Source organism: Dromaius novaehollandiae, chromosome 14 (genome assembly GCF_036370855.1).
Source record: "Dromaius novaehollandiae isolate bDroNov1 chromosome 14, bDroNov1.hap1, whole genome shotgun sequence".
NCBI classification, from domain to species: domain Eukaryota; kingdom Metazoa; phylum Chordata; class Aves; order Casuariiformes; family Dromaiidae; genus Dromaius; species Dromaius novaehollandiae.
Window position 1 is genome coordinate 3,612,986 of NC_088111.1, and position 17,965 is coordinate 3,630,950.

Here is a 17,965-nt window from a genome sequence, read left to right on the forward strand (position 1 = left end):
CCTTACTGCAGGCCTACAGTGGAAGGCGGCGGCTGACGTCACGTGGCCCGCTGCATGACGTCATGCACTGGGGGGCGCCGCTGCGGGTGCTGGGACGGCCCGGCAGCGCGAGGCGGGAGGCAGCCCCTGACACCGCGACACAGGAGGGGGCGGGTGACGCCATCATGGCGTCACCAGCCTCACCTCCCAACCCTGCTGAGTCACGGCTTCCCGCACTAAGATGGCCTCCCGGGCCGGGCGGGCACTTCCGGCGGGGAGAGGAAGGCGGCCGTTGCCGCGGCGACCACGGCGGGCGGGATGGGCGGCCGGCGGTCTCGCGAGAAGGGGAGCCGCGGCGGAAGTGACGCGCGACGGCGGGCGTCTCGCGGCTCCCGCAGCGGCGGCTGATTGGCTGGCGGCGGCAGCGCCCGTGCCGGAGGCCCCTTCCCGCTTCCCCCGCCGCTCCCGGGCCGGGCCGCCCCCTCCTCCCCTCCCCCGTCCGCCCCGCCCCACCCCGCCCGCAGCGCGCGCGGCCGCGCCGCCAGCCGCCAAGATGGCGTCGGCCCTGGAGCAGTTCGTCAACAGCGTCCGGCAGCTCTCGGCCCAAGGTGACCGCGGGGGGGAGCCGCGCGGGGAGCGGGGCCGCCTCGCCCCGAGCAGGGGCCCGCGGCCGGCGGAGAGCGGCCTGGCCGGCCCCGCGGCGCCGCCGGGAGCCCGCGGGGGGGAGGCGGCCCGCGGCCTGCCCCCTCTGCCGGCCCTCCCTCAGGTGCGGAGGGCGCGGCCCGGGCGGCCGGGCCCCGTGGGGCGGTGCTGCTGCGAGGCGCGGGCAGCCCCGGCCGGGCCCTCGCTCGCCCTCCGGGCGGTGATTTAGGGCCCCGTGCCCCGCTGCGGGGGAGGCCGCGTTCACAGGGGGACTCGGAGGGTTTGGCCCCGGCCGGTTTGACAGGGCCCGGCGGGTAGGCTGCGCCCTCGCTTTGCACATCGCTTCCTCTGCCAGGGCAGCTGCAAACCGGTATTTGTTGGTAGTTGGAGCCCCCGGGTGAGTGAATTGGAGAAGATGCAGGCAGCTATGCCAAAATCCGAGCCTGGAAATCACGCCGGGGGGAAGAGGGGACATAATAGGGACCTTAACTGGCAGTATATGTCCTAGCCTGTCACCGAACTGATGAGCATGTAAGTTGCAAGATGAGTGTTTTAAAGTACTTCTCTTCATGGGGACAAAGCAGAATATGGACAGAAAAAGACCGTCTTCATTTCTGGTGCACTGAAAAGCTCTTCTGTCTCCACTGCTGAGGGTTGGGTTTTTTTTTTTTTTTTTTTTTTTTTTTTGACTTACCATGGAAGCATATGATAGAAAGTCTGGGGCTGTACATCAAAGTTCCCGTAACTGAGCGCTCAGAAGGTGTTTTAATCTCCTTAGTTAGACTTTCCCAGTTTTATTGCCAAACTCCCAATTTTCCTGTATGTGGGTACAGTATTTCCTAGTTCTTGAACTTTCTGGCTATACTGATGCTCCTGAAAGTGTGTTCTCTGTTTTTCTCTGTATGGGATATTCACTGCCTAGGAGAAAGCATCAGCTTTTGATGACTTCCATGGCCCCAGGCTTTATCTCTGGCAGTTATATTTGGGTAGAGCTCAGTTTTTCTCCTACTTTATGTTTTAACTCATTAATTGTACAGAATTTCTACTCGGGGTATCAGAGGCAAGAGACAGCTTGTGCCTGCAAGATGCAAGTACAAAACAAACAAAAGAAGGTGCTTCTTTGTACGTATGTAGTTTAGCTGTGGACCTTCTTGTTACAAGGTTGTGTGGATGCTAAAGGCTCAAGAGAAGACTGGTTGGCTTCATGGAAGGCCTTCTGTTAGGGACTGGTCGGCTGGGCCCTCTTTATAAGACAGTACACCCATGAGCACAAACTGTTGGAGGTTATGAGAGCGTGCGGGAGAAGTATGTGTGCTTGTAGTGTTGTTATTCTGCTCTGGGCATCAGCATTTGGCTGCGTGGCAGATGAGATAAATAGACCTTTGTCTGACCTAATTTGGATATTTCTACTTACACTATATAAGTTTTTTCCTATTTTTTTAAAAGGGAAATGCTAGATGATAGCAGTAGAGTGGATAGATTTTTCTTTTAGGCAGGATATAAGTTTTCTCATTACTCAAATAGCATTATCAAACTACAGAGAGTTTTACAATCTTTATTCCTTCCCACAGGCATGCCTGGAGTTTTAACGCGACACAGTGCTGTTTTAGGGATGACAGCTGTGATTCTGGGTTCTTGGACTCTGGTCCTACATTTGGACCATTTAATTTCTCTGTTATTTCAAGGTTAAACTTTCATTGTTAAGGCTTCCCAGGTTTTATTTTTCAAAGGAAAAGGCCAGAGGCATTTTAGAGTAACGTTAATCCCTATGAATAGAGACATGCTATTCCACATCTCATGATGATTTTTGTAAAGGCAAGAGAACCTCTGTTTCTTCTTTCTCCTTTTCTTTTTCTGGGATCAAGAATTGAAACAACACTCTGATTTAGAAAGGGAAAAGGTTTTAAATAATTTGGGGGAAAAAAAGATTTCGAAAGCACTTCATAGTAATCTGTCTTCGCTTTCTTTGTAAGGTTTTTGGGTATAGCATACTTTCCTAACTCAAAGTAGTTGTCTTACATGCTATGTTTATAGCTCCCTCAAATAACATTGTAGTTCTAATTATATGAAGTATGTTTAAAAACAGTTTTAAAAATCCTGTTGTTCTGTGTATTTAGTTGTAATTTTAATGCTTATTTCAGAAAGCATTTATAAGCAGACCTGAAAAGGTTGACCTGGCACTTGAGAAGTAGCAAGCAACAAGGCCTGTTGTTGCAATTTTTTTGACAGGGGTGCTGGTCTCGGAATTGTTTTTCCCTGTGATATCTAGAAGGCACAAGTGTAGATCACACTTACATGAGACAGAATTTTGAATCGCAGTAAACTGACCAAAGTCTTGGTGACTTAGCTCAGGCGAAGCTTGGCTTTGATATGAGAGCCCTGAAGCCCTCTCTCTGATGAGGCAAGTTGATGGTGCATTTCATATTCTGTTTGTGCTCTTAGGGTTTTCTTTACAGTCTCAAGGGCCAGAAGCTTAACTGTTTCTATTTAAAAACACATACTGTTGGCACCTCACTTGTTGAAAACTGTGCCTAGTGTATTACAAAAAAGTAATTTCTCTGGGTGAGATGACTTTTTTTTCTCAGATTAGAGAGGGAAGCAAGGAGTAATCAAGTATGGGAATGCATGAGTGTTTTCTAATTAGAGTTTGACAACAATGTTTCATGTTTCAGGGCAAATGACCCAGCTTTGTGAGTTGATCAATAAAAGTGGAGAACTGCTAGCAAAAAATCTCTCCCATCTGGATACAGTGCTTGGTGCCCTGGATGTGCAGGAACACTCATTAGGCGTTCTTGCTGTCTTGTAAGTGTTGTTTTCTTTTAATTAAATCTCTTAATATCAAAATCTCAGGAAAGATGATGAACTGTCAGCAAAACATCTTACTTTTGGACATAAATATTTTTACTCCATGCTTCTTATAATGGTGCTTAATTTCCTTGTGTGATGCACATTTTATTAGAAAGAATACCAAGGCAAGCTTGTGTTTTCAAAGGAAAAATTCTGGCGCTTGTAAAATACTATGACTGTCAAAGCTCCCCCCTGCCCCTTATCTATTTCTCATGTTTATATCTGCATAAGTATTCTTCCCTACATGTTCAGCAAAAAGACATAACACTGATGTTTTCATTTATTATTACTTTTATCTGACTGACAGGGCATTAGTAAGCCAGACTGCAGGCATTAAGCAAAAGTTTTTTTCCAGTGAAACATGGTTCTTATCTTAATTCTTGGGCACTTGTCTCCAGCCAGCATTGAGGTTCTTGGTGCCATCTGCAGTTTAAGATAATACTTAAATCACCTTGGTGATGCTGAGGTGAGGTAAAGATATTTTTTGTTTTTTGGAAATTTGGCTATGAAGCTCAAACTGTATTTTCCAGCTGTACTGAACTGCAAGGGAAGTGTCTACAAGTTCCATTATTATTTAAAATAGACTATTAAAGGAAAAATCAGAATTCTGGTTCTTGATCTACTATCCCTTTGAAATAAGATGAATATAATGTACAGAGATAATACACTATTTCACTAGTATCTTTCACTTCACTAGCATCTCGCAAAAATATATAATGGAATTCACAAAAAGCAGGGCACCTGTATTGTATCAGCAGAAGAATTATATCATGGGGTACATAAAAACAGTCATCAAAACATGTGGAGGAAGGAAGATAACTGTTTGTAAGAATGAATGTTTAACCTGTAGTGTTTGAAGAGATGGTATCAGTGAAGCATATAGGTAAGTTTGTTCCTGGCTGAAACTGTGGCATGGAAAACTCCCTACACTAGTAGAGCAAGACTTTTTAAAGAGACAGGGAAGGGGAGACAGCACGTAACTAGGACAGTCATTACCCTTGTAGGGGTGGTTCACGATCTATGTAGGTTTGAGCTGCATATTATAGCGTATAGCAACTGAAGTTGCTATAGGATTGAATTGGATACCTTCCAACAGCATTGAATAGATTTTTTTTTTCTGCATGTTTTTGTGACTTTTGTAGGATACATAGCTAAAGACTTCATTGCAGTCAGATGAGCATCACAGCTAATCTTATAGAAAAAGCAGTGTGCAAGTCTTCAGGCTACAGAGTGCTAAGGAGCTGTCAGACATGAAGAGAGACTGGAAATGAAGAGCAAGAGCTCTTCTGAAGAGATACACATCTAATGATTTAATAGTAGAGAAACTCCAGCACATTCAAGCAGGAGATGGTATATAAGCAAAGGTGTTTAGAGAAGTTGTGCATGGCTCAGTATTAAAATTCATCATCTTTAGCCAGTGTTTTTATTATGATTGCAACTACTGTACCAAATCATTCTTGTGTTTGCCATAGCTTGTTCTTAATTGTAGTTCTTACTGGATGCAAAATAGAGATGTGTGCTGAAAACATGTTTTTAAATACTGTGCAGCTCCTAGGGAAATCCATGTTTAATGTGGCCTAAATGTTTTTACTGAAATGAAGTATGTAGTCCCGGAGTGGAAATCATATGCCATCTGTAATACACACTTTGGATTTGTTTCCAAGCAGCTTCATGCATCTGCAGAGACTTAGAGGTGAAAATGAAGCTTTCTTATTCATCCTCCAAAGTGAAGTGTTAAACTTTTTTTTTTCTGCCTTGTTTTAGGTTTGTGAAGTTTTCTATGCCCAGCATCCCTGACTTCGAAACATTATTCTCACAGGTGCAGCTTTTTATCAGCACTTGTAATGGGGAGCACATTAGATACGCAACAGACACTTGTAAGTTAATCTCACTTTAAGAGTCTATGCAAATCTCTTTATATACTTTGGTGTTCTTGATTTTCACTGTTTGTTTTTTTGTTTTTTTCCCCCCTCCCCTCCAATTGTATTCAGTTGCTGGCCTATGCCACCAGTTAACAAATGCCCTTGTGGAAAGAAAACAGGTGAGCAAGTATCATCTAGTATGAATAAGCTACCTACATATCCAGTCTTTTAATGTCTTCATACAGTTTTGCCAATAACTTCATTTTAGGTATGTTTATGCAGCTCCTTACTTTTAAAAAGTCTACTAAAATGTAATGAACCTAAAACTAGATTTTAAAGAAAAACTTAAGATAAAATTTGTTGGGAGAATCACTTTAAATGCACGCATGCACGCACACATCAGCAGTGCCAAGAGTGTTCTTCAGATAATATGTACATGAGCAGGACAGAGCTGCAAAAATTGCTAGTACTGGTGAGTCAGTGTTACTAGTTTCAATGTTATCCCATCAGTCATATAACATTCTTAATTAAATGCCTTAAAATGAAAGGGAAGCTTGTTTAAAAAAAGTTTGAGTAATGATTTTGATGCTAAGAAATGGGACTTTTTCAGGACATTTTCGTTGGAATCTAGTCTGAAATAGAAATAGAGGTCAAATCTGCTCCAAGTGAAGTTATTGCTTTTGATTTTGGTGGGACTTCACATGGTGTTAAGAAAAGGGTCTGTTATCAATACAAACTCCTGTATTTCTGATGAGGTTGTCTTTTTGGAGCAGAATTGCTAACTTTATTTAGTTTATCAGGAGAAGTTATATAGCCACGGTTAATTTTATTTTCTGAGACTGCAGTATCGTACAAAAAGGGAACCTCAGGTTAACTGTTACTTAATGGAACCTATCAATTAGTGTTATTTTTCATTTGTAAGTGTCAACATAAGATCCAATGTGCTGCCATCTATGAGAAATTATCTGAAAGAGATGTAATTTCTGACAGCCCCTGCGAGGAATTAGCATTCTCAGACAAGCCATAGACAAGATGCAGATGAACACAAACCAGCTGACCTCAATACATGCAGATCTCTGCCAGGTAAGAGTAATATTAGGGCTTATTCTGAGTAGCAGCTTTGAAATACCCACAACCCTTTGAGGAATGTTTACATACGGCAGTGTAAAAATGGATTTTAATTGTTTTTTCCAGTAATAAATAATATGATATACTGCAATAAAATCCCTTCTGTTTATTTTAAATGTTCAGCGCATCTCCTCAGATGTTTTGGGGTTTTTTTGCATGACTTCTGAAAGTCCTTTGACATTACTTCTCTCTAAGCTGAAAGTCATGCACAGCTCTGTCTAGACATAGTTTAAGTGTAACAGCCAGATACTGTTTGCTCAAGCTTGACAAAAGGCACGTTTGTGTCAGTGCCTTTGGCCTGCATTTGCCACTTCTGTCTCGTTCTTGGCTCCTGGGATTTTGGTTTGGATGGGAATGTTTAGTGCAATATTAAGTGCTGTCAGCATATAGTCTGGAAGGCCTGGAGTTTCAAGCAGCTTTGTCAGAGTACAATTTCTTTAGGATTCTGATAATACTGTTTGTGAACTGGTATAAATTACGAGTTCTTCAAATATCATGATGTAATGAACAGTCTGCTTTACACTGCTACTGATATACAGTGTAAGATTTATTAAATGGTGCTAAATGAACTTAGTTTCCATTTTTTCCTCATTAAAACTTGAATGCAAATGGCTAACTTATGAAAATTTGGTTTATTTTCTTGTAGCTCTGTTTGTTAGCAAAATGCTTTAAACCTGCCCTCCCGTATCTAGATGTGGACATGATGGATATTTGTAAAGAGAATGGGGCATATGATGCGAAGCACTTTTTATGTTACTACTATTATGGTGGGATGATATACACTGGGCTAAAGAACTTTGAAAGAGCACTCTACTTTTATGAACAGGTAATGTTAAATTAAAATGGTAAGTTTAAAATGTGATCAATTGAAGGGCATGAATTGCTTGTATGATAGCATGGAGAGAACATATCATCTCTGAATTGCCACCAAAACCTGCAATAAGTGCCGTGTATCTAGTATAAAATACAAGGAGTCTCCAGTTATTATTTCCATTCTTCATCTTTAGGTTATAGTTCTGTTAATAGATCTATAGTGGTATTCATCATTTACATTGGTTTTGATTTTGCACGTGTACATCACAGTTATACGTAAAAACTGATCTGGGATAGTTTTAATTTATAAGTTATTTTATAGAAGGCATAGCCTGAATGGTTGTCTCTGAAATGCTTTAAGTTTAAGGGAAGTAACAAATAATGACAAGCTGTCTTTGGAAATGTTCTCCTCTAAAAAGGTCTCTTACAGCCAAGTAACTATTGCACCACAAAATTGCACCAACTCGAAGGTTGATGTTAAATTTATCTTGCTGTAAATATTTTTCAAATGCCTGCTTATTACTATTTGCATATGAAGCAGTTCACAGGCTGACATTCAGAATGGTGTGTTTTCAAGTAAAATGAGTCGAGTGGTTTTGTTTCCTGAGACCTTTGCTAATTTTGAGGGAAGTCTGCAATATTTGCTGCTCGTACTTTCTCTGTGAAGAAAAGACAACTGTGAAATTGAGAAAATTCAGTGGAAAAAATTGCTGTCAAAGGCACAAAATAAACTGGTGCAGCATTTTTCTTTTTTATAAACAAAGGTGAGCTCTTCAGTAGCACTGGCATAATAAACTAAAATCTCCTTTCCCTATCCTGCAAGCCTCTTCCAGCACACTTAAATCTGAGATCTGATGATGTAATATATTAAACTCCTTTAAGGATCTGTTTAAGTCCAGCTCCTACAGGATCTGTATTATCATTCCTAGTAACAAGTAATTGCAGGTGATTTCTAGTACAGTTTTAGATACATGCCAAGGAAGGAAGTTTTGCTTTGGGCTTAGCAGAGTTATTTTAAGATAGGCTTCATTGTAGCAAGATACACATTTTGAATAGCTGGTACAGAATTTACTTTTTTTAGGATGTTTTTGGATAATTAATTTTGACAGAAGAAAGTTAGGCTTTAATGCTCAGAAGTGATTTTCTTACATCATTGTATCCTTTGTACATGCAGCTTTAAACTGAGATTCTCCTCATGCAGTAGCTACTAGGACCTACCAGGAAGCATATTGATTTTCTGTTTAATTTCTTTCTCTCTTGTTCAGGCAATAACTACTCCAGCCATGGCAGTCAGTCATATTATGTTGGAGTCGTATAAAAAGTATATTCTAGTTTCTTTGATACTACTTGGCAAAGTTCAACAGCTACCAAAATACACTTCCCAGATAGTTGGTAGATTCATTAAGGTAAGTCTTGTGAATATAGCTAAATAATAGAACAAGAAATCTGAACTCGTTATCCATGTGGGCAAGAATTTTTGTACCCTTACTTTTATGGTACTATTTAATGTTTCGGATCATGGGAGATGATGTACAACATACCAGAATGACACTTCTCACTATCTTTCCTGGCTATGAAAGGCATGGCTAAGGATTGCCCGTGTGGCAACTCTTAAGTCTATCCCAAACATACAAACTCTATTGTTCATATTGGCAATAAAGGTTTTTAAACTTAATTTGGGGAAAACTCCAGGATTGAAAGGATTTCACAATTATAAATATTTTGTTCACCGATGATGCATATCCGTTGATAGGCTTTTACCTTTTCAGAGCACAAACAAGACTCAAGTTACACTTGGCTTTCCATACGCAGTCCTCATGTTCTAAAAAAGTCCAACTATAACTTCATGTAGCTGAAGTTGATACCATATGTAGCTGGCAAACTGCTCTAGGAAATGGTACTTAAGCCAACTATTCCATGTGACTGCTGGAGAAAACCTGCCTGTCTACTGAGTTCCAGTTATTTCCCCATCTGCAAAAGGAAAGCCGTACTGACCTGTTTGGGAAAGCAGTTAGAAATACATGCAGTGAGTTGTAATGGAAATAAAATCTCACGTGTAACATTTTCAATATCAGCAGTGAATTAATAGTAGTCAGAATTTATGTGCTAGCAAAACTGAGAAGAGTTGGAAGCAGTTTCCTGTTTACTTTACTACTGGTTAGTGTGTGGAGAGAGTGAATGAAATGAAATCCCAAACCTAGGATAAAATTTTGCATGCTTGGTTTTGGATAATTTGCTCTGAAACAGAGAACTTGTGTTAATTAGCATCTGTACTTCAAGTGCTTCCAATTGTATGTGTAGCAGAGCTGCATAATTTTAGAATCCAACAGTTTTTCACAGCATTGAGCAAGGTTTAATACAGATAGATGTTCAAAGATCCTACTTCTACGTCAGTCCTTGCTGGCATGAGATTCAGACTTGAACTATCTACTTTCCAGTGTTCTGCTTGCTGTGAGTTGGCCAGAGAAGACTTCTGTTTAGAAAACTAGTCTGCTCATTCCAAAATATTAGAGAATTAGAGTATATCAAGTTTCTTTCAAAACTAGCTTTCTAAAGCTTCTGAGAAGACTGAGAGTTGGGAGTCCATAAGCATTTTGATCAGGTATAGGGTGGAAGACAAAACAGCTGTCAGAAGAGTGTGGTCCTATGAAAATAACCCACTTCTGAAAGCATGCTTGTTTTGGTTAACTCTGAGTTCACTGTTCTGTGACCAAAGCTTTTAAAAGTTTCCAAAAATCATCTTACTTAAAATACTAATACGCAAGCACAACCAACTGCCATTTAGAAGTAATTTAGGTGAATTAATCTTTACCCTCTGATTATGTGTTGGTATTGTCCGTGCTGTGATTCACTGTAGTGAAGGATGACAGCCTCCTAGAGGGTAAATCAAGCTTAATGGATGGGCAGTGACTAGCCAGTATTTTAATTATCCTAAATTCAGCTTATTTCATATGGTGCTCCACTAAAGGACTTTTTCCCTAATGTTCCATAACTAGAACAATCATGCAGAAGTTCTTGAAATTTTTTTTTTACCAAATCTTACATTGCACTAATATGGACTGAATGTACAAAGATCAATCACTGCTTGAAAGACTTTATGTGGGCCTCATTTTGAAAGAAGCTTGAGCTACTTAATTTCACTTTTATACTTGCATGACCTTTTAAAAATTGAAATACTGAATAGATTTTGCAAGGCTGGTTGAACTCCATGTTCTTTAAGGAAAATTCTTGTTTTTCTAATTGCAGCCCCTTAGCAATGCTTACCATGAATTAGCACAAGTTTATTCAACCAATAAACCCTCAGAGCTTCGAAATCTGGTGAACAAACACAGTGAAACATTCACAAGGGATAACAATATGGGGCTGGTTAAGCAATGCTTGTCATCTCTTTACAAAAAGAATATTCAGAGGCTAACCAAGGTAAGATGTGTGTTTCGTTTTGCTGAGTCTTCCCCAAACAGTGCTTCTCTGAAGTTGATTCAAATCAGAGCAAACTGATAATGTAATAATCTCACAGCGAAATGGCTAAAACTTAAATTCACCCCTCTGAAACAGCACTATGAGTTTTTGAAATGTTCTATATAGAAGATGAATTCATTTGGCTACCTGTGCATTACCGAAAAGATGGTTCAATATGGATACTGCCATGTGTAGCTTCTTTAATTCAAATAGAAAGCGTGTATCTCCTTGTCTGCTTCCTTTTTGTCCTGAAGCTTCCAAACCATGGTACATCTGGCAGTGTGCTGATCTAAGTCAGTGGTTTTGCTAGCTCAAATGAGAGAACTTGGCCCATAAAACTTCCCTGTGTAACCAAAAATGTCATGATCATCTTTCTCCAAAAGACAGGAAACCTGAACTTTACAGGTTACCTCATTAGAGAAGAGTGAGTGAAAGGGACAATTTGGAGGAGTGTCTGAAGTAAAGGAGAAACAAAAGCAGTGGAGTGGTATGCTGCTTCAGCTGAAGAGATCAAACTAATCTTTAGAGATGATCAGGGGAAGGCTGTTTTTTAGAAAGCTTAACTTAAATGATGTTTGCTGAAGTGGAGCTAACCTCTGAAGTAAAGCAATACATGCATCTTTCGAAGTGAATTCAAGCAATGGGCAAGCCTTATTCATGTAAAAAGATGGGGGAAGAGATTGAACGTGGTTCTCTGGGAAAGAAGAGATTGCAGAAATGGAATAATGGCTCCATTAGTTTTATACATGGCTGCAGAGCACAAATTACCTTCTTTGGGAATTAAGTCATTTCTTCCTCTCTTGTGCTTTTGTAAGTGATAACTATGTGTTCTGCTTGGTCCTGTCCATTGGACTTCAAAAATAAAGTTATATAGGCCCTAAAAATTTGATAGGGAAAGTTGTCAGCATCAGGTTTTAATGCTTTGATACTTTAAATTTCAGACATTTCTTACATTATCATTACAAGATATGGCAAGTCGAGTGCAGTTGTCAGGACCCCAAGAAGCAGAGAAATACGTCCTCCACATGGTAAGGCCTGTTACTATCCTAATTTTAAAAAATTGATCCAAATTAAGAGCTTTCAAGTGTTTTGGTAGTGAATGTTCTGAATGGCTGAGGAATGGTTTTTTTTCAGGGTGAAAGAAGTACTGTTATTGTGCTGTGATGTTTACACTGCTCTTGAAGTCTGAAGAGAGAGCCTCTGCTTAAAATGAGGCATGCATCATTTGTCTTCAGAAAACTGTTAAGCAATAGAAAGCAAATAAGATAAAGGTGATTCTGCAAGCCATCCATGTCTTGCAGCTACATAGAATTTCATACTTAGCTCTAACTTGTATTAAACCCTCTCTCCTTTCAGATAGAAGATGGTGAAATCTTTGCAAGTATTAATCAGAAAGATGGTATGGTCTGTTTCCACGATAATCCTGAAAAATATAACAATCCAGCTATGCTTCATAACATTGATCAGGAGGTAAATAATCTTTGAGGTATTTTTGCTGTTGGAATTTCTGCCGAAGAACCCTAGTCTATAATCAGAAATCTGCTGGAAGAAATCAAGCTAGGTCACTTTAAATGTGGAGAATCAGGACTATGAATCATTACTCTAGTATTTCACAGTACTCATATTTAAGTGTTTAAGTGTACTATCAATGAGTTTTCTGTTCTATCTTCTGTACAACCTGAGCTGTTTCAGTAGGCTGCCTAATGTCGGTGACTTAGTCCCTTGAATTGACTGGTTTAGAAAGATTGAGTGTTTCAGACTTCAAGGATTAATTCTAGTGGTTGGTGATAAGCTACCTGCAAACTGAGGTGGTTGACCCTTATGGGGCTGTCTATCAGTGGCCTTAAAAAGGATTGTTAGGAAGACATGCATCAAAAATAGAAAAATGACCTAATGCTTTTGTTTGGGACATGGAGGAGAAGAACATCTTGACTTTGAACTTTTGTGATGGCTAACATTTTTGGTTCTACATAGTTCAGTCATGAATAGCTTGAAGATCTTGTTACAAGCTGGACAAAATAATCAACTTAATATTTTCACTTTTTTTAAGATGCTGAAATGTATAGAGCTTGATGAACGACTGAAAGCCATGGATCAAGAGATCACTGTGAACCCTCAGTTTGTGCAGAAGGTAATTAACTTAGGATCCTGTAAAAGTAAGGAAGACATTCAGTGCAGTGAGTATGTGTTACACTGAATGTCAGTATTTACAGTGTTGATGATTCCATATATATATATGTAATTTGGATAAAAATAATGCTTTGTAAACATAAAAAAGGAAGTGTAAATTATTTCTATGCACTTTATTTTCCTACCTATTAACTCTGAAGTTGTCTGTCTCAAAGGTAAATCTTCAGGCCTGTTTTTGAAGAAATAACTCTTTGCCTTCCAGAGTATGGGCTCTCAAGAAGATGACTCAGGGACCAAACCATCCAGTTATTCCTGAAATTAATGTTGCTCATCACTCCGCTTTCAAGTAAAAGCTTAAGAGAATCACGCCTGGAATAGGGCATTGAGGAGTTCCATGAAGAGAGCAGAGAGAACTGAGCTTTGCTTTACACCTGGACATTAAGAAAATAAAAGAACACCCTCTCAGTACTGTATAATTTCAGAAATATTCTCTGCAAAGAAAAAGGAAATCTCAAAAGAAACTTAAGTCTGTTGTGGATTTATTTATCTTCAGATTAACATCGTTAATGCATTAAATAATCTACCTTTTGTTTTAAAGGGTTTGAATGTTGCTGTGTTTCTGTAGCAGTCCTTTTCCTTTTCTGCAAAAAAAAAAAGTGTTTATTCAGGGAAGAATACAAGCTAGTGTTGGTTCACTTACAAGAGAATTACTGGTTCATTATTTTGTATTTAAAGTTGGCTCCAAGTGCAGATTTATCATATGTATGGTAGGGGGAGGGGTGGGGAGTCTGAGTAAAACTCTCTACGTTTATAATCTGCATATGTCCCATGTAGTTGGCTGCTGTCTAGTAAATGATGAAATAAGAACCATGTTCTTCCCAAAAGGGTGAGCTTATTAATGAGTCCTTGTAAGGTGGTTTTGCTGAAGAGCAGAAATCACTGTAGGGCATCCATATGACAGCTATTTATGATTTTTTTTTTTTTTTAAGTTTCTGGTACAAAATATTTCCTAATAATGTTTGCTATTAGATCAAATTTCTTGGGCCTAAACAAAAGGATAGTTGGAAGACCCTGGTGTTCTGGAGGATGCTGGATATGAAGTTGTTCACACTGAAAGAAGTCTAAATTCTTGCTCCTATACAATATGGCATAAAGGAGTTTATTCAACCCTCTAATACTTTTCTGTGTTGAAAATCAGTCTAAGTGAAGGCCATGCTATAGATCTCTTCTTTGTTTTCAAAGAAAGCAATTCTTTATGATAGAATCCTATACAGCTCTCCTAAAAGCAGAGTTTTATTTGGAAATAACATGTTGGAATAACATCTGGTTTTTCAGTCACTATTTCAACCATCACAACGTTGTCATTGGATTCCTTAAGTGCTTCACTCTTTGAAGCAATGGGCTCTTTATTTTTCTGTAGCTCTTGAAGATTATTATTGCTCAAGCACCTTTGAAACACTTCATGTCAGTGCAAATCTCCTACTATCAGACATAAATAAACCTGTCATCAAGTCAGAATGTGAGCAGCTCAGCATCCAGTGCTTCCTACTTAAACACCTGAATAGGAGTTGCTTGCTACTGCTGGTAACCTGCCAGCTTTTTTCAGGTGCCTAAGTGGGAACTAAACATTTCTGGCTCTTGCTGTGTGAAACTTCTATGTATTGAGGTCACCGGTGGTTGGAAAATACACCATTAGTGCTTCCACTGCTCATACAGAACTGTTGCAGTTTTTTTTTAAAAATGCCATCCTAATTCTAGCAGAGCCTCTGTGACAGGGGTGTGCTCTCTAGTAGAAGAGAAGTGTCCCCAGGCTGTTCTTTAGGTGGTGAATAAAGGTTTAAAAGTATAAAATAGCAATTTAGTAGCAAATGCAGCATAGGTCCATAGTGTTAGTAGCTCACCATTGAGTACTTGTGCTTCCTATCATAGCGACTTCCATGTTTGAAGGCAACTTTTACACCTAATCTTAAAACAAAATCTTGTTTTTTCATAACTTGCCTTACCAGTCTTGTAATTAAAGATATTTATGATTTTTAAAGCCTTTTCCTAGTTAATCCTGCAGTGATTTCAGTGCTGAACATGCTTATACAATTTTCTGCTCTGGTACTGTGGAAGTGTTAATATGTGATTCATAGCGCTGCAGGCTCCAACACGAAGTTGGGTTGTAGAAGTATGTGCGATCATGTGCAGTAGTCACAGAAAGTACTGACAATGACTAACCCCAAACTGCCACGCAGACAAATATGTGGAAAGCTTGCCTTTCGTCACCAAGGGATCGCTTGCTGGGGCAGAATGTATGAAGAATGCTTTTGTGAAGTTCGAGAAGAACCAGAAATGTCCACTTAGCATGGCTAAGGTTTTGTAGCACTAGTTCCTATTGGTGAACGTGGACACGTCTGCTGAGAGCTGTTGCAGGGGCTTTTGTATGTGTGGAATTGCAAGCAAACTAATACGTGCAGCTGACAAATAGCAGCTTTTTTCTTTTTTTTTTCCTTGCCTAAAGTAGGTAAAGTAAATCCATACTACATGTCAAAAGGAGGGTAGGAATTGCTTTGTGATAGTTTCAGATTATATATACTGCTGTTTTTCTTGATCGGTTTTTTAAGGGTAATGCTTTGAAAGTTAGAGATCTGCTAAAGTTTCTTTTCTGATGTGGATAATTGCACTGTTAAATTCCCCAACTGCTGTTGAAAATTCAAAGTCAGGTCCCACCACTAGAGTCGAGTAGATGGAAAGCATTCACCAAAAGGGCTTTGCAGAAGGGCTTCTAAGTAGGGATCTGATAAATACATACCATGTGGCATCTGCATGTCTAGAGATCCCGTTGAAACCAAGTCTTCCACATTTTTAATGGAGTAGCTCCTTCAAGTCTTGGAACTAATAGCATTGGCTGTGGCCAACTGAGAAGCTTTGAGAACACTAGAGCTTTCTGGTTGTAACTTATATTTGTTGTAGGGAAGGGCTTTGATAGAATACAAGACCACTATGTGCTGTGTTTATCTGAACTTAGGATGTGTGAAGCGCTGCAGCTAGTTCTTCCTGTTGTGCATGACCGCAAGGTGTGATCACAAAATACTGAGTGCGTGCTTTGATATCTAACTCATCATATTTTCATGCATCTTAAATAGCAAAGATATAAAATGCAGTTACGAAGGTAGCATGAGACTTGCAACTACACTTTTTAGCCACAGGAGGGGTCTCTAGTTCAGTTATACTTAGCAGGTACTGACAAGTTTGTTTTAAAAAAAAATGGCTAGAAGCTGTCTGTATGCAACCACCTCTCCTATTTTTGTGTCACTGAGGAGCCTGAACTAGTGAACTTTGCTAATACACCTGCAGTATTGCCATTGCACCATATGCTTTTGCGTAACTAAAGTTGCCTCATTCTATACAATTCCCTTTATTCTACAGTACAACTGCGACCCGTTTTGTGTGTTGTCATAGGTTATCTGTATAACGTAGGAATTGTTTTCTGCATGGCCAAACTGGCTGAGGAGGTTAGACCTGAGAAGTTGTTTAAATGTACTGTTGGAAAATAAAGATAACAAACGAGTAATTCTTCTTAATTTGTCTTAAATGGCTGGCCTGAAAGAATGAGATAGTAGGTCTTACTTGGCTTGTTCTTAGCTTTTGGGGGGTTCTCTGGTTCTTGTCACTTCTCAGGACAAGTGGTTACGGTTGGCTGGAGGGAGACGCTAGTTGTCGTCTGTGTGTGGCCGTGCCCTGTGGTCAGGAGTTGTTCAAGCTCTGTTGGTAGCTTCTCAGAGGTTTCCTGGTGTATCTCTAGTAGAAATAGCTGGTTCCTTTTGCACAAGCATGCAGTACGTCCTCCTTGGACCAGGGCCAGCAGCAGCTTTTTCTAAGACAGGCTCCGGGGCTAGATGGACTCGGGATCAACATTTGCTGCAGATCAGGTCTCTTTATATTCAGATCTCATCTCTCGTGTTATGATCATCATCAGTCTCATTGACCATTTGAGTGTCATTTTCTCCAACAGAAGCGTAATTCTTTAGTCCAGGCATGGCTGCTTGGATCCAAGGGCACGTATTCTAGTAGTATCATTGATATCTGCTATTTGTGAGGATTTAAGCTGTCTGCAGCAATACCAGGTGTACTCAGCTGAACGTTAAAATGTAGATTGATTGATTGATTTATTTATTTATTTATTTATTTATTTTACTTACTGGATCTTTTTGTTCTCGTGAGAAGAATAATACAGTCCTCTACCTTAGCACTGTTTCCAGAAATGCTATAGATCTAGGCTATTGCACTGTGGAAGACCTGCTGTAAGGCTCAGGTGTTCTAGGGGTCACCCACAGGATAAGGGGAAGCAGGAGAATCCAGCTACTGATTATTTTAAAGCCTGAAAGGATAATTGCTTCCAAGGGAATTTGGGGCTTATCTTTTGCCATATTTTCCTAGGTATAAATAGTGAGCCAGTAACAGTGTGACATTAATGAGAAACTGGAGTAACTGGAAGGAAGGAGGATGTGTGCATTAGGAGACTAAAAGTGGCTTGTTTCTTTTAACTCGAGGTGGCTGCTCCCTTCCTTCGGGGTCTTAAGGGGGGAAGTGTCTGAGTAAATTTCTAGATATAATTGTCTTCATATCACAAAGGGAGGGGAAAAAGGTCATATTTAATGGAGGAAGCCTTCATCAGCCCTAATCTTATATTCTAATCAGTCTGAAGTGTTGTAATACTCGAGTATTGCCATCACGACGTGCTAGGCTGCACGTCTTCAAGGGAGGAAGACCTGTGCGTGCTCGTTTTAACTAAACCTTGAACCATCTCCTCTCCTTTGTGTCAGGCGGCACCAGCAGCAGCTGGGCGGCTTCGTGCGCAGTTGAAAATACTATGAAACGCGCATGTTGCGCTGCTGGTCTGGGCTCCCTGCCGCCCGCCGTGCAACCGTGGTTCCTGGACGGCGGCTGGCCGAGACGAGCCCCGGAGCCCCCGGCCTTGCCCGGCCGCCACCCGCAGCCGCGCTACCGGCTGGGCCCGCCCGCCCCGCCGTGTACAGCGCCGCGCACGGCGCCGCAGGGAACGAACGCGCCTGCGCACTCACGACGCCCCGCCCCGCGCGGCCGTCACGTGACCTGCCCTT

General features: G+C 40.7%; 1 protein-coding gene across 2 annotated transcripts; it reads left to right on the forward strand.

Moving 5' to 3' along the window:
* The first annotated feature begins 361 nt into the window (after positions 1-361).
* COPS3 (COP9 signalosome subunit 3) lies at positions 362-13,457 on the forward strand. Of its 2 annotated transcripts, none has more exons than XM_064520103.1 (12): positions 362-587; positions 3,294-3,423; positions 5,233-5,345; positions 5,460-5,509; positions 6,321-6,413; positions 7,105-7,284; positions 8,537-8,677; positions 10,518-10,691; positions 11,672-11,758; positions 12,087-12,200; positions 12,781-12,861; positions 13,123-13,457. In XM_064520103.1, exons 1-12 carry the CDS (start codon positions 533-535, stop codon positions 13,174-13,176), a joined length of 1,272 nt encoding a protein of 423 aa, XP_064376173.1. In that variant the 5' UTR covers positions 362-532; the 3' UTR covers positions 13,177-13,457. The 2 variants fall into 2 exon arrangements, with proteins under 2 accessions (XP_064376173.1, XP_025951003.1); XM_026095218.2 differs by lacking the exon at positions 362-587 and adding an exon at positions 1,045-1,152.
* The last annotated feature ends 4,508 nt before the right edge of the window (positions 13,458-17,965 follow it).